Below are 16,673 nucleotides of genomic sequence, written 5' to 3' on the forward strand. Positions count from 1 at the left end.
ACCAGTTAAGTTACCTCCGCTGTGAAAGGAGAATGGCAGACGTCAATGAAGGCATGGAGACACTCCAAGTCCATTTCATGATGTAATTGAAGTCTTAGATAGCACACCCTCATTGCAAAATAAAACAAGAACACAGAATGGTATGAGCACTCTAGAATCATCTGCAGCACGTTTCACCATTCGAGTCGCAGAATGGCCCGTTCTAAACCTGCGACAGGTCATCGGAGCGGTCATGCCCTTCACCTGCACCCCACCCACCCGCTTAAGAGGATCCATTCATAGCTACTCACTACTGCAGGATTTGACCTGAGAAATGCTAGGATTCATTAACTCAGCGGTTGTTTGCAAAAGTACCTAAATCATCTTTGCCCTTGGCCAGCAAGGGGACTGCTCAAGTTCTCAGAAGCAGCTGTTCCAAGTTCCTCAGGTGCGGGAAGTTCTTCGGGACAACCTACTTTGACGTGGCATCTACATCTCTTTAAACCAGACTTCCTGGGTCTAGGAAATGTTATTCCTGACTCCTTTGACCCAGAGACTGGCTAAAATTTAGTTTTTATAACCTGTAGGTGATCACTGTTTCTTCCTTCCTTTTTTTCTTTCTAGGAGCTGGCATGGTAGTTAAATTTTTCTAAAACAGTCATATTAATATGTTCAAAAATCCACTGCTGAGTCTCGGAGAGAGGGTCACATCTGGCCATGAAAATCTTCTTCTCTGCTGGGTTGCAATCCATGCAGCTGTTACTCACAGGATGGAATAATGTTCTGTCCTGCAGGGATCGGAAAGAAAAGAAAAGACTGATATCATGCATGGTGAATGCTTGGAACCCAAAATATAAAGAGAAAGTAAAATAACCCTGCTGATACTTCAGTATCTACCCAGAGTGTGAAAATAAATAGACCACCTCCCAAACCAAACAACAGGAGGTGGGGTTGCCACACGGAATGTGGTTTCCTAGGAACCGTGGGCGCAACGTGGGCCCTCCAAGCAGATTCAGCCAGAAACAAAGAATTCATTCATTCATGGACTTTTAAAAAATATAATCCATTCATTGCCTGCTCTGTGGTAAGCATTTTGTTACACGCTCGGGTTTTGAAGATGAAAAGTACATGAGGTTGCTTGTCAACTAGCTACTAATCTAGCTGTCTGGGGAGAGGGATGCATACAGAAACGGTAATTTAGTCCGCAGTAGACACCGCCGCAGCCTCGCACACACACCCAGAGGACCAGAAGAGTCATCATCTTCCCTACCCTTGTACTGGGAAAGGCAAATACCAGAGGACCGGGAACCAGGATGAACTCGGGACTGGGGGTCCACAGTGCGCAGGCGGAATCTCCAAGCACAGGCTCAGATCTGAGCTTCTGCCTCTTCCCGACCCCTTTATCGGCATCGCTGCTCTTCCTGGGATGCAACTCTCCCTGCCTTTTGTAAAGCGGAGGGAGGCAGTGTTAGCTGAGTGTGTGATAAAGAGAACGGCTCTGTGAATGAAGGTGCTAGCAGGGCACAGAGTTTAAGTGGTGGGCAAGCCCGTTATGTGAATAGCCTCTGTCAATACACACTGCTTTGTATTGTGCAAGCAGGGAGAAGGAAGCCAGTGCTACGAGAAAGGGATCTTTCCTTAAGTAGCAATAAATGCTTTTGTCTCTTCTAGTGTCTATGCATTAAAAAGAAAAGGGCCAATAACATGTAAAAACATCCCCAGATCACGGCTGAGATTTTAGGAACAAGTTGTGTTTTATTACTTAGCTTGGGAAACATTTAGAGGATCTGCTTATTTTCTTTAACTGAGGAGCGTTAGACTCAGCTTTTAGGCATCCCACGTCAGCATCTCTGGGTTACACTGGTTGCTAACCAATATTTAACCTGCTTTCGGACCCGGATGTTTGCATAGTTGGGTGCCTGTGAAGGAAGGAAGAATAAGGAAGGAGGAAGGCGGCCCCAAGCCTCGTTTGCATGTTTCCACTTTCAGTGTAAACACAGAGCTACATATAATACCTAGGCTCCCTCCTCTCCTCTGCTCTCTTCCAAGTCTCCCAAGTTTATTGTGGATTTCACTTTCCGTACACACGAGAGGGCTGCTGACTTCTCCTGCCCATTTTCCTCATCCCCCGCTTCCCTGGCTGCCGTTGGACCCCAGGGCAGCTGGCAGGAGCTCTCCTTTCACGGGCGAGGCAGCAGATTCTGGAGAAGGAGGCTGTGCGCTGAGCTCACCCGCCACTTCCCTCCTGGGGCTGATGGTAATGCTGAGGTCACAGATCCCAGCCCACAGACGCCCCCGCGCCTCCCTAGGCAGCAGCTCCTTGGCCCTCCCACCCCCCTCCTCCCCAGCATCCCTCCCACTCCGTCTCCTGCCCCACTTTCTACCAATTTAGCTACACAGGCCTAATATACTTCCATCAGCTTTTCAAAGAGCATCCTTAAGCTGTTACATTCGTGATAATTCTATGTGACCTGCTAAATTCTAAAATTCACTCTGCTCCACATCCATGTACTTCTTTTCCTTCTTAACTATCTAGATTTCTTCCTATTGTCACTTTTGTCAGTAGCTCAAGCGGGGACTCCCCCCATAGACTCGCAGTTTCTCTCCCCAAACACGTATGTCCGTAAAAACTAAAAAATGAGGAAAAAAGGAGTAGAACGTGTTTTAATTCTCTTCCCTTCTCAGTGTGTGCGCCTCAGCGCAGATGCAAAAGCCAAACCAGATTTTCTGAACATTTAATTTTTCCGAATGTTATTTTCCAAGCCATAAGGTGATCATACTTTTCCAAATCTCCAGCTGGAATACACGCTCTGGCAGATCCAGGTATGCTCGTGGGGACAGTCGGGTGGGATGAACAGGTTCAGCACGACCCTGAACCCTCCGGAGTATGTTTCTGTAACTATACGTCATGTTCTCATAAACGTTGAAAAGTAGAATCCCCCATATCTACCTGCGTCTGAGAAGCTTCATCAGTAAAACGAGGGGGTGGATAACATCCATCTCTGAAGCCTCTCCCAGCCATAAAATTGAATGAACATTTTTTCCCAAAGTTCACTGGTGACGAATGACAGGGCATCCAACAGACACTATCAACCATATTCTGGGGACTAACAGATGATTGCTCTCTGGTTGTGGACTGAGCTTCCGTGTCTTTGGCGTGTCCAGCAGGTCCTGAAGGGGAACCTTCTGGAAGCACCTTTAGTGTCCCCAAAACATGCGTTTTCCACTCTGACCTTGGGAGCTACGTACATTGCCATCATTATATTTCTCCACAGCTCAGCTTCTGGATCGCTAAACGTCATTACTGATGCTTCTCCTGGCTGGCGCATCGTCATTGGTAAATGTGGCCTCTTGTCCTACACCAGCCCTTTTTAAAACATTTTTCTTGGAGTCTAGTTGATTTACAATGTTGTGTTAGTTTCAGGTGTCCAGCAAAGTGATTCAGTTATACATGTATCCACTCTTTTTTAGATTCTTTTCCCATATGGGCCATTATAGAGTGTTGAGTAGAGTTCTCTGTGCAATACAAGTAGGTTCTTATTAGTTATCTATTTTATATATAGTAGTGTGTCTACAGTGGAATATTACTCAGCCATAAAAAAGACAAAACAGGGCTTCCCTGGTGGCGCAGTGGTTGAGAGTCCGCCTGCTGATGCAGGGGATGCGGGTTCATATCCCGGTCCAGGAGGATCCCACATGCCGCGGAGCGGCTGGGCCCGTGAGCCATGGCCACTGAGCCTGCGCGTCCGGAGCCTGTGCTCAGCAACGGGAGAGGCCACAATAGTGAGAGGCCCGCATACCGCAAAAAAAAAAAAAAAAAAAGGACAAAATAATGCCATTTGCAGCAACATGGATGGACCTAGAGATTGTCATACTAAGTAAGTCAGACAGAGAAAGACATCATATGATATCGCTTATATGTGGAATCTAAAAAAAGGGTACAAATGAACTTATTTACAAAACAGAAATAGAGTTACAGATGTAGAAAACAAACTTATGGTTACCCAGGGGTAAGGGAGGGGAGGAATGAATTGAGAGACTGGGATGGACATCTACACACTACGACAGCCCTTTTCTCCTTTAGTCTCCTCCGTCATGACAAGATATGCTGGCACAGAACCAAATAGAGTTTTCTCCTCTGGGATAGAGTTCTGAGCCCTCTGGCAAGTCTGCTGTTCCCTAACAACCCTCCTGAAAGGGCACTTTTACCTGGACTCTTCTCTGTTCAGTCCGGAGGCAGGGCAGAGCCTGTGCCCCGGGTGTTCACAAAATAATGCCGCAAACTGTATCTCCTGCATCCTCCCGCCTTCCCTGACCGCTCCCTCCCTTGTTTTTTTCTGTTTTGTTTTTGCCTAAGAAAGTTAGACATCCTTGAGCAGGAAATGAAAACCTTCAGATTCAGCATTACGGCACTGCCCTTCATAACCAAACAGGTCAGGCTAAATTCCAATCGGTCCCCAGGGTGAAGGCTGGGTGGGACTTTTCAAGTAAGTCCTGGAGAGGGACACCTCCTCAAAGCAAGCTGGTGTGACACTCCAGGGTATTCCCAGGCCAGCACGAAATTTTATTAGATTCTGTACTTCCGTAGGGTCCAACTTTTAAAAGAACAGGTATGTTGTAGAAAACATTACCCACTGTGTTCAGGGTAGTAAAAGAATCAGACGTCAAAGATGCAGAGGGCTTCCCTGGTGGCGCAGTGGTTGAGAGTCCGCCTGCCGATGCAGGGGACACGGGTTCGTGCCCCGGTCCGGGAAGATCCCACATGCCGCGGAGCGGCTGGGCCCGTGAGCCATGGCCGCTGAGCCTGCGCGTCCGGAGCCTGTGCTCCGCAACAGGAGAGGCCACAACAGTGAGAGGCCCGCGTACCGCAAAAAAAAAAAAAAGGTGCAGAGACAATAAAATAGGTGGGTGAGTTCATAACGTACAAGAAGATGACCCTGAGAATAAACACCCACACGGTGGCAGGGTGCAGGGGGCCAGGGCTTTATTCCGTAGGAAATTTGGTCACATTCCTGTCACACCACTCATCTGTTACATGACCCTGGTTGATTACTTAATTCTCTGAACCTCAGCTTCCTCACTTGTGAAATATAGATAATAATATCTGCTTCACGAGTTTGCTGTGGATAAAATGCGTTAATATATGTAAAATTGCTGGCACAATGTCCTACGTGCAGTAACTAACGAAGTCATAGTTATTCCACGCCTGCTCTGCTCTTAATTTATTTTCAGTCAAGGAGCATCCCCAATTCTAAAAATCAGAACGTACTAACCATCTGGTCTGAGACCAGCTATTCAAGACCAAATTGCATTTTCTGAAACACTGGCGAAATAGAATTTGCAAAAATTGGCGCCTGCCTCGACCAGTTATCCGAATGGATACATCAGTACCTCCTGGTTTAAGCAGAAGATCTATGGAACCAAAGTAATTAGTTCAGGAATGAGCTCTTCTGTATAGTTATGGTCCGAGTTTGTATGTGTTGCCTGAAATACAACATGAGTTCAACAAATATTTATTAAGCGCTTTTTATTTTCCGGTGTGTGTTAGGAAGTAGGCATAGAAAGATAACCTAAGATGCCTCCCCTGGCCCAAGAAGTGGGGGAGACCAATAGGTAAACAAGACATGTTTGAAGCAGAAAGTGTCAATGAGATTGTAGCTGTGGGGGAATAGGATGAATAAAGAAGAATGTGTGAACAGAGAGATGTGAACTAACAGGTATATTTATGCATTCAATTTATTCAGCAAGAGTCTACAGGGTGCTTACTACCTGTCAGGCACTGTTTTAGGTGGTTGGGATGTATCAATAACCTTAATAATATAAAAATTCCTGTCCTCCTGGAGCTTACATTCTAGAGGTGGGGTTGGGGGTAGAGCAGTAGGGCACAGACCATAAACCATGAGTGTAATCGTTTCCATGGCCTGTTCAAAGGTGACACGGAGCAAATCAAAGCAGTCCGGAGAAACTGGAGTGCCAAGGGAAGGGCTGGTGTGCAAACTTAAATAGGGAGGCAAGGGTAAACCTCACTGGGAAGGTGACATTTGAGTAGGTGATGAAGAAGGTAAGGGAATTGGCCATGCGAGTATCTGGAGGAAGAGGTGTCAGATGGGGCAACGGCCAGTGCGGAGGCCCTAAGCAGGGATGCAGTGTGTGGATTACAGAAACATGGGGAGGCCAGGGTGAGGGAGAGTGGTAGGAGATGCGTCAGAGGTGATGGAGGGCTCCGTCCATCATGTGCTGGGGACCAGCAGGTCACTTGGCGTGGCCCAAGCCCAAGGAGCAAGGGGGAAGTTTCCAGAGGGTGACAGATGAATAGACTGCGGTGTGACGCTAAGGCTTGACTTTTCAGGCAAGCGTGCGGGATGGTGGTTGGAGGATTTAGAACAGGGGAGTTAAGGATCTTGGGTGCCTCATGCTAGTGGCAGAGAGGAGAATGGGGTGGGAGTGGGGGACTCGGGACACAGCTGGAGGCACAGCTGGAGGCTACTGCAGGGGTCCAGATTTGACAGCAATAGGGAAGAGTTGGGGGTGACATGAGACATGGTTGGAAAGCTTTTTCAGGAGGTGAATGCACAGGGCATTCTGACTGATGGGACGTGGGGATTAAGGTGGAGGAAGTGAAGAACTAGAGGAAAAGCAGTGTTGAGGTGAGAAATGCAGAGAGGAGTAGGATTGGGGGCGGGAAGGATGATCTCTGTTTCAGGTATAACTAGTCGTAGGTGTTTAGGGGACAGCCAGGTTTAGATGCCCCGGAAGCAGTTGGGTATAGACTGGACCTCAAGATAGCTTCTCTGTAAAGTGGGGAGAGGCGAGTTACTCCCTCTTGCTGACTGTTCATTTCTGTGTAACTCACATTGACAGCAAATGCATTTGTGAGAGACATCGCCTTCATGTCCTTTTGTTTCTAGTATGGATACGAGAGAAGGAAGGCTCGGAATTATGGGACTAGGTTTTAATCCTAGTTTTATCTCTGACAAGAATCTCTGATGGCCCCTTCGTTTGCTAGTGATTTCAGTTTTCCATCTGCAAGACGAATGGAGTGGGAAGACGAGGGAGGGATGAGATAAGGGACAAAAATAGCCGCCTTCCCACCTCCTAGGGTCGTGGAGAAGAACCAGGTGGATTTGTGAGTGGCCCTTTGAGCTCTGGAAGAAAGCCACATCAGGTGGTTTTTTCCTGCCTATTTTTGCCGTTGGCATCTGGGAGAAGGAGAGTAACACCTTGACAGGCATAAAAGGGACAAAGCAGTGTGATTGCCTATCCTTTTCAATTTTTTCTTTGGACAGGTACAGTTCCTCACAGGAGGAGAAAATTGGTCTTCCTGCATCAGCGGATAATTTGGCCAATCAGAAATAATGCTTCTGATGCCCCTACCAACAGAGCCCTCGGTGTGTGTGCTGAGACAGTGCTGGCAGTCCCGCAGCCCTGCCTGCTGCTCCATTGCTGGTTTTCTGGGCTACAGGCAAGTGATGGGTGTGAGTATACCCTCAATTCTCAGAGCGGCCAGGATCATTACAGAATCGGTTGTGATTTGTTAAATCTCTGCTCTTCACACCATTCAAAGACTTCCCAGCCTCTTTGCTAAATTCTTAGCATGTTCCCGAGGTCTTGTATAGGCAGCCCTGCCCCTGGCCTTAGAATTCATCATTTCCCCTCACACGCAGACGCTTCAACTGGCTTCTCCATTCTTCCAAGAAAACCAAGCCCTTCCCTACCCGAGGGCATTTGCACAAGCCGATCCCTGTATCTGGGATTTTTTTTTAACTTAATTTTTATTTTATATTGGGGTATAGTTGATTACGATGTTGTGTTAGTTTCAGGTGTACAGCAAAGTGATTCAGTTATACGTATATGGGTTTGGCCAAAAAGTTCATTTGGGGGACTTCCCTGGTGGTCCCGTGGGTAAGACCTCGAGCTCCCAATGCAGGGGGCCCGGGTTCGATCCCTGGTTGGGGAACTAGATCCTGCATGCCGCAACTAAGGAGTCCGCATGCCGCAACTAAAGATCCCACATGCTGCAATGAAGACCCGGCACAGGCAAAATAAATCAGTAAATAAATAAATAAATAAAAATAAACCAAACTCCTGCCAACGTTACATAAAAGAAAGTTCATTTGGTTAATGAATACGTTGTTCAATAAAGTTCTTGGGGGAAATGAAAAATGTGTCTTTTATTTTTACTTAAAACTGAATGAACTTTTTGGCCAACCCAATACATATATCCATTCTTGTTCAGATCCTTTTCTTCACTTGCCTAAATCCTACTCATCTTTTAGGTCTCCGTTTAAAAGCTACTGTGTCAGAGCAGACTTGCATACCTCTCTGACCTGGGTAGAGCCCAGTGTCCCGTTCCCATATTATCCTGTACACTTAATGTATTCAATTTAAAAATCTGTCTGCTTCCCCACTAGACTGAAAACTCCAAGACTAGAGAAAACCCATCTGTTCCATATCTTGTTTCCATCTGTCCATAGCTGTTCATCTCCCCTCAGTAAACCTGCCATCAGTCACGTCAACATAATAATAGCTGCTATTTATCGAGTATGTATTTATGTGCCTCGTAGTGTTAAATGTTCTACCCAGATTTTCTCATTTTATCTACTTCATCCACATAAGCAACCTGAAGAGAGAGGGAATGTGGACAAACAGGAAGCCAGGTTCGTTTGTTTATTTAACAACTGCTAATTCAGCACCTACTACGTGCCAAGCAGTGTTTTAGGTACTGAGGATACTGCATGAAAGAAAGCAGAGAAAAATCCCTGCTCTTGTGGAATTTACATTCTAATATTCAGCGACAGTTAAATAGCTAAAATAGTATAGGAAGACGACTAGACAGCCTATCGTTTCCTCTATGTAAACTTACTAGGAGAGCTAAAGTCAAATCAGGAGAAGTTTTTCGGGCACCTAAGAGAGTAATAGCTGACACTCATTGAACTCTTATTAAGTGCCGTGTCCTAGGTGCATTTAGCTTTTATTTCATCATCACGATAATCTTCTAAGGTAGATACTGTTATTATCGCCATTTGATAACTGAGGAAACAGAAGCACAGAGTAAGGAGGTTTCCCAAGGTCCCAGAGCTAGGACCACCGTGGAGCCAGAACTCAAATCCCAGGTCCCTCAGGGTCCAGCCCCTGTGCTCTCAGCCTCAGCCTGTCTCACCCCCGTCTTCTTCCTCTTCTTCTTTTTAAAAGTTTTTGGCCATGCTGCACAGCATGTGAGATCTCAGTTCCCTGACCAGGGATCGAACCCTCACCCCTTGCATTGGAAGCATGGAGTCTTAACCACTGGACCGCCAGGGAAGGCCCTCACCCCCTTCTTAACCGAGCCAACTAGCAGTCCTGCTCTGGACCCCACATGCTCAGCAGGGAAGAACTGTCCTCCTTAGCAAATACTAATTTCAAATGTGTATAGTTTCAATTAGCCTGATCCTTTAAAGTTTGACAATCTCCATCTTGACAGGCCTTCAGTCCAGGAAGTCTCTGTCCATATGTTAGAGCCTGAGATAGATTGTGATGAAATCTTTTTACTAGTGACCAGAGGGTGGCAGTGCAGCCTGTTAGGTAAAATGGTAACCGGCAGGGATATGGCTAAGGTACCCAGATATGGCAAAAGTTAAAAGGACGTGAGGACGAAATGACTTCAGCTGGATTAGACACACAGAAACAGAATGGGAAGGCAACACTGCTGAAAATGTAGCTTCTTTGCAGGGGTGTATGTACTCCCGTCCTGGGAGTTAACCTCCCCCATCTTTGAAGATCGGAACTTCTCAGGGTACAATGCTCATGTCTCCTATTGTGTCTCCTATTATTTTCAGAGTATAGGGTATGATGTAGACATTGTGCATCTGGTTTTCAGCAAGATGTTTAAAAATCCCCCTTTGTTTTCCTATGGGTAAGCTGGAGAAATATGGGCTAGAAGATAATTCACCATTAGGTGAATTTGTATCTGGTTGAGTAACTGCACCCGATGGACCAATGTCTGCCCTGTCATAGGATGGAGGGCTCGGTTCTGGGCCTTGTTCATTGGGATCAACAGCTTAGATGAGGGCCTGAGTGCGCGCTACTTTGCCCTAACTCACGGCTGGAGTAAAACTAGTTCACCTGGTAATAAGCTGGATCAAAGAGTCGAAATCTAGGCTGGGGTAAATCTCGTGAGGGAGAATTTAATAGAAACCAATGGATGGCTACCCAAGTATAAAAGGTGAATTGGGGCTTCCCTGGTGGCGCAGTGGTTGAGAGTCCGCCTGCCGATGCAGGGGACACGGGTTCGTGCCCCGGTCCGGGAGGATCCCACATGCCGCGGAGCGGCTGGGCCCGTGAGCCATGGCCTCTGAGCCTGCGCGTCCGGAGCCTGTGCTCCGCAACGGGAGAGGCCACAACAGTGAGAGGCCCGCGTACCGCAAAAAAAAAAAAAAAAAAGGTGAACTGTACAGGTAGAAGACTACAGAGACGTATCTGTGTAGCAAAGCAAGAGTGGTTTTTTACTACTGAAAGCTCATTAAGAGGCCAAGTATGTGAAGTTAAGGCAGAAAATCAATCAACTCGAGCTAATTCAACAGGCATATACTGCTCATAACAAAGGGGTGCTAGAAACTCATTCTGTTCTTTGGTTAAACACACCTAGAATACTGTGTTCCCTTTTGGGCATCACGCCACCCTCTAGGACCATCTGGAGTGTGTTAAGAATCTGTGTCCAGGAGGCTGAGGTAGGTCCCAATGAAGTTATCTGAAGAGCAGTGGCAGGAAGTTGGGCCATGTAACTGGAAGTAAGGAGTAAAGATCAGACCAGCATTGTTCAAGGATCTGGAATCTGTCTTGACCAAAATGGATGAAACTTAATCTGTGTGGTAGCAAAAGTCTTAGAGCTTTATAATACTTGGGACTGTCCAGAAACGAAGGGGCTGATCAGGGATAGTGTGACTGTCTAAGCATGACCACAAGTCCAGGATTTTGTAGTGGGGCTTCATTTATCAGAACCAGAGTTGAATTTCACGCCTTTTAATTAAACTCTGTTTCCTCATTTTAGGTCCTAAATCAATACCAAACCAGAATGATTTAAAAATAACAACCTTGTGGCCATCCATCTGGCATCTTTGTGGACCAGCAGGATTTTATGAGCTGAGAAGCTAAAGCCCTGGCACGTAACATAAGGTACCATAAATAGTCAGATGTGGGCACATGTCAAGAATTCCACCCATTCACTTTTTAAAGTACTGTGACTGTTTCACTGTTATCAGTTTAGCCTGACAGGTGTCTTTTTATCTGTATTTTCCTGTTTGATGTTATTTTTAAGCCCTTTCTTATGGAAGTTAAACTATAAGGACACCCCAGAGAGCAACTCAGAAAAGTGATGTAAACCTTTCACTTTTGGACTTTGGGGAGGCTGTGAACGTGGTTCTGAGACCAAAAGATGTGCTAAGTTTTATCCAGCGCAGCTTGGGGTTCCTGGAGGGGATCGCATCAGCAATTGAGCCCATTTAATGAATACTTATTTACGGATGTCTACGTGGTAGATATTAGGCAGGCCATACAGAAATACAAGAAAAAGTTCCTGCCCTCAGATAATTAACATCTATAAGGGGAGACTAGCCATGCATAATACAACGTTCTAAGTACAAAGGAGGGAACAAAATGCTATAGGAATACAAGCAGAGGGGCAATTCCAACTACAGTAGGAGGGAAGAGTAGGGTAAGGAAAGTAGGTAAAAACTGGAACTAGAAAAGTGATTCTCTATCTGGCTGCCCATCAGAACATTTTAGGAGCTTTTAAAAACTACCAGGGCTTCCCTGGTGGCGCAGTGGTTGAGAGTCCGCCTGCCGATGCAGGGGACGTGGGTTCGTGCCCCGGTCCGGGAAGATCCCACATGCCGCGGAGTGGCTGGGCCCGTGAGCCATGGCCGCTGAGCCTGTGCGTCTGGAGCCTGTGCTCCGCAACAGGAGAGGCCACAGCAGTGAGAGGCCCGCGTACGGCAATAAAAAAAACAAAAAAAAAACAACAAAAAAAAAACTACCAATACCCAGGCTTCTCTTTCTAGAGCATCAATCTATCCTTATGCCAACAGCACACTACACTAATAATTGCATTTTTGCGACGTCTGGGTACCTGGCACTTTTATAGTGTTTGATGCTTGTTCTTTTTCTTCTTCAACTTTTTCTTGTCTCTTCTTGGCCCTTTCATTTCCATGTACATTTCAGAATCAGCTCATCAATTTCCACAAATAAACCTGCTGAGATTTGACTGGTTTTGCATGAAATGTAAACACCTGCTTGAGAACGGGTATCTTCACAATATTGTCTTCTTATCCTTGAACATGCTAGCTTTCCTTTGTAGTTTTAGAAGTTCCTCTTAGTGATGTTTCATAGTTTTCTGTATAAAGGTCTTGTGCATCTGTTGTGACAGTTATTCCTAATTATTTGATACTTTTATGGTGATCAAATGGAATACGTTTAGAATTTCACTTTCCAGTATTTTGCTGCTGGCATACAGACACTTGATTGTCTTATATTTACTTTCTATCCAGGACTGTGCTGAATGTACCTACTAACGTTAATAGTTTAGATGTATAACCTTTGGATTTTTTTATGGACATAACTATGTCGTCTGTGAGTAGACTGTTTTATTTCTTCCTTTCTGTTTCTTAGACCTTTTAATTTCTTTATCTTGCCTGATGGCCTGGGAAGGCCCCCCTGTGCCATGTTGAATAGAAGTGACGGTAGCAGACATTATATTTTATTCCCAGTCTCCAGAGGGAAGTTGAAACATTTCACCACTAAGACTGATGTTATGGGGTTTGGGTTCTTATTAGGTTAAGTTTGCCTATCAGTTTACTTTCTGTATGGCTAAGACTTATTAGTCAGAGGGTTAAAAACTTGAGGATTCATAAATAGACCATGCATATAAGGCCCCTCGACTTATGTCAAGGGTGCCACTTCCCTGCAGTGGGAAAAATGATTTTTTTAAGTAAATGATGATTGATCAATCGAATATAAATATGAAACAAACAGCCCCATTTTACATTGTAAACAATGTAAACAAAAACTATTCCAGGGAATATATACCACAATGCAGAAGATTAAACAACAAAGCTTCCAAAGATGACTTAGAATACTACCTTCTTGACTTTGGTGTGGGCAAAGATTTCCTAAACAGGACACAGAAAACACTAATCGGAAAGAACAGCTCTTCATCAAGGAGAGAGAAAAGGCCAGAAACTGACTGGAGTAAGATATTTACAAAAAACCAACGAAGCACTATACCTAGATATACCAAACACTCTTCAAAATCTGTAAAAAAAAAAAAAAAGAAAAGAAAAGAAAAGAAAAAACAAAGTCAGACAACCCACGTTAAAACACGGTCAACAGACTTGAACAGGTCCTTCTCAAAGAAGATCTCCAAAAAGGCTAACAGACATGTGATCTCACTCTACAACCACAGAACGGAAAAAGGAAAAGAAAAAGAAACCAACGTGCCAGGTGTTGGTGAAGATGGGAAGGTCTGGGTTCTCAGGCAGCGTCTGCCCACAGTTCTTCAGGCCCCAGGATTTCAGTGCCTGCTGACCTGACCTCCTGAAGTGGGCCCCTGTATCTCACTCTAGGGCCTCTGTTCTCTGGGCTCTAGAACAGCTCCGTCTGTAAGAGCAGCCGCCCAGAGGTGTCAGGAATAAACACCCCCCAGGAGCAGCCGTAAACCAAGACTGACTGTGGTGGTGTTGAAATAGCCCAACCTCCTTCCCGTCAGTATGTGTTGTAGACCATTGCAGAGGTGTCCGTAGGCTTGCTCTCCCCTTGCCCACGCTGGTACTTGCTTTATCAGAGGCCCTGTATTGGTTCCCTTCCCTGTTTCACTTCCCTACTCTCTGCCACGATTTTGGAGGGGGGTGGGCATCTCCCAAATAAACCACTCGCACTCCAATTCTCACTTCAGGGTCTACATCTGGGGAAACCCCAATGAAGATATATGTTATACTCCCATAAAAATGTTTCCTTACTAGAAAAGGACATGGGAGGTAGCTCTTGATCTGGGGGGATAACAGTAGTTCCTATTTCTTAGCATAGACTGCTATACAGCAGGATATAGCTCACCACTATTCCCAGTGTAAACAGTGTACTTGTCACCCACATGGATGGAAATTCAATCATATGGTCAGAAACCTTGCTGGAAGTTTTCCACAGTTTACCTCACTGAATTACTGTCTCTCTTTTATTGACGTGGAAGTTGAAAATCACACATGTGAAATAACTCACTCGAGATCACATTACAGTTCCAGGATGAATTAGAATGTCTTGGGCCAGACAAGCCACTGTGACGTTGACCAGATTGTGAAGAGGCAGGATGAGAATTTGGGAGAAGGTACTTCATCTTCTCGGTGGGAAACCAAGTAACGTATAAACCAGAGGGATGCAATGACCAGCTCCTGTGGGCATCCCTCTGACTTCAGGATGGAAGGTGGGCTGGGGGGTAGGGGGAGGGCGGAGGCAGGGTGGCCCTTTAAGGGAGCCTTTGCGGTAATCCGGGACTGAGACTGGGAAGGGCTGCAGTCGGGGCTGCGGCCACAGGGACGGCAAGGAGAGGGAAGGGTTCACACGTCTTAGAGACCAACTAGATGTAGGGGGTTAAGGAGGCAGAGGGACAGTTTCTTGTTTCGGATGTCGTTTTGAGTGTCGGCTGGTGATTTGAATATTTTTACTGAGGTCTCTTCTGCGAGTCATTGTTCTTGTAGCCGGGGTCCCCCTGGTGGCGAAAGAAACCGAAAATGGGATTTCTCACCCTGGGTACCTGCTACGAGGGGAGATGGCTGGGCAGGAGCCTAGTTACACGACCCTAGGATAGGGATTCCTTCCTTTTCTCGTGGTGGCAAAGAGCCACATAGAAAAATAACTGAGAGCAAGGGGGCGGAGGGTCAGGGAGGGTGGTCCACTTCTAAGCTGGGTAAGTTTCTGGGGCTGTAATACACAGCATGGGGACTACAGTGAATAACTCTGTATCGTATACTTGAAAGCTGCTAGAGAGTAGATCTTAACAGTTCTCCTCACACACACACACACACCCAGAACCCTGTACAGTGATGCATTTGTTAACTATACCTGTTGTGGTCATCATTTCTCAGTTCACAGGTGTATCAAATCGTTACGTTGTATACCTTAAACTTACACAGCGTTGTGTGTCAATTATCTCAGTAAAGCTGGGGGAAAAGGGGAAAATCTTCCTGAAAAAAAAAAAAAGAAAAGGCCAACAAGGTCTGAGAGCTGATGGGTGCTGAGAGGTCAGAAAACGGGGCCGACAGCGCGCTTCCCCACTCAGGCAGGTCGCCGGCAGCCACTACTCAACCCAGGAAATCTCTGTGCGCCTGGGAGAAGCGCTTGTCTGGTCTTGGTGATGCAGAATCCAACAGGCATCAGGACTTCCCCCGGGGAATATTGATCGGATGGCTTAAGGGCGCAGGAAAGAGGAGAGACTTCAAGGCCAGATGCACCTGCGCTTGAATGCTGGCTTGGCCCCAAATCTGTTTCTTCCCCTGTGGATCGTACGTGACAGGCCCAGGTGGTTAGTTGTGAGGTGTGTAAGGCACTAGCTCTGAGCACCCTCACCAGCTGGAGCACGAGGAGGACGGAGCCTCAGAGATGCCCCACGGGGGTCCTTTAGGCAGTCAGCAGAGTCTCACGTGGATTCGTCAGTGTGCTGCTACAAAGGGCGACCCCAAAGCCGACTCCAAAGATTGCTAAGCCGTCCAAAGCCCCCAGGGCCAAGCAATGCCTCCAAACAGATAAGGCAGCACCCGCCAGAGGGACTTCTCGCTCTGTGCCTCAGGAAGAGCCCTTGGAAGAGACAAGGGACTTTCTCAAACAGGTACATCTGAACAGGCCTGAATCATCACCTCAGATGAGCTGTTTCAGAAACTTGCCATTTTAGGCCTTGGCCAGGTTCCCGATGACGTATACATCGTGCTTGCTGTGTAAATAACCAGTGAGTGTAACCAACCAGTGAGTGTAACCAGAGTCACGTGAGGCCAGGTCTGAGGAAAGAGCCCAGCGCAGTTCTGCCTGGCGGGTCCCTGTAAGCAGTGATGAGAAACGGTCTGCTCCGTGGGGACCAACAGTACACGAGGCAAATGGCAGATCAGGTATTTTATCCATGTGCCCTGAAAGTAACTTCCTAACGGTCAGCATATAACCATCAAAACAAAACGAAACAAAACACTTCTTTATTGCACCATGCACGGACTGTACTATATTGAATAGCAAAAGGGTTTGACAAGATTAATCATTTCTGATATATCTCACAAGGAAAACAGGGAGGTTTTCCTCTTGTCTGATTTCCCCCCATCACCCCGTACCATATCGGACGCCATCTTCTTATTAGCTCTTTTGATTTTAAATTGTTTTTTAAGAGGATATAACAACTGGTGTTTTGTACTTTTTCCACAACCTGCCAGATGTTGGCAGGGGTGGGTGGCAGTGTGCGGAATAAACTTGTACAAATGAGTTTGCCTTTGAGTATAATTTTCGGTGCCCACCTCTAAGAGGTAGATGCCAGAAAGCTTACTAAGTGAGGGAACAGGTATCAAAACCAGTGGTCCCCATATTGATTCTCTGCAGACCTTCCCCTTCAGCTCTCTGTGATTTCAGGGGATACTGACTACCACAGCCAAGGCTGGCCAACACTCCTGATTCAAGTGGTGGGTGGAACATTTCCC

General features: G+C 46.3%; 1 protein-coding gene across 1 annotated transcript in view; it reads right to left on the bottom strand.

The window, feature by feature from the left end:
• Positions 1-599: 599 nt before the first annotated feature.
• The window catches only part of GALNTL6 (polypeptide N-acetylgalactosaminyltransferase like 6), a gene marked incomplete at both ends in the record, with an annotated part of 1,125,661 nt that continues 1,109,587 nt past the window's right edge, over positions 600-16,673 (bottom strand). The window contains one exon of the mRNA XM_082841967.1: positions 600-767. Coding sequence (XP_082698093.1) covers positions 600-767 — 168 coding nt within the window. The remainder of the gene's footprint in view (positions 768-16,673) is intronic.

This window comes from Leucopleurus acutus (assembly GCF_964270905.1).
Source record: "Leucopleurus acutus genome assembly, chromosome: 7".
Lineage (NCBI taxonomy): Eukaryota > Metazoa > Chordata > Mammalia > Artiodactyla > Delphinidae > Leucopleurus > Leucopleurus acutus.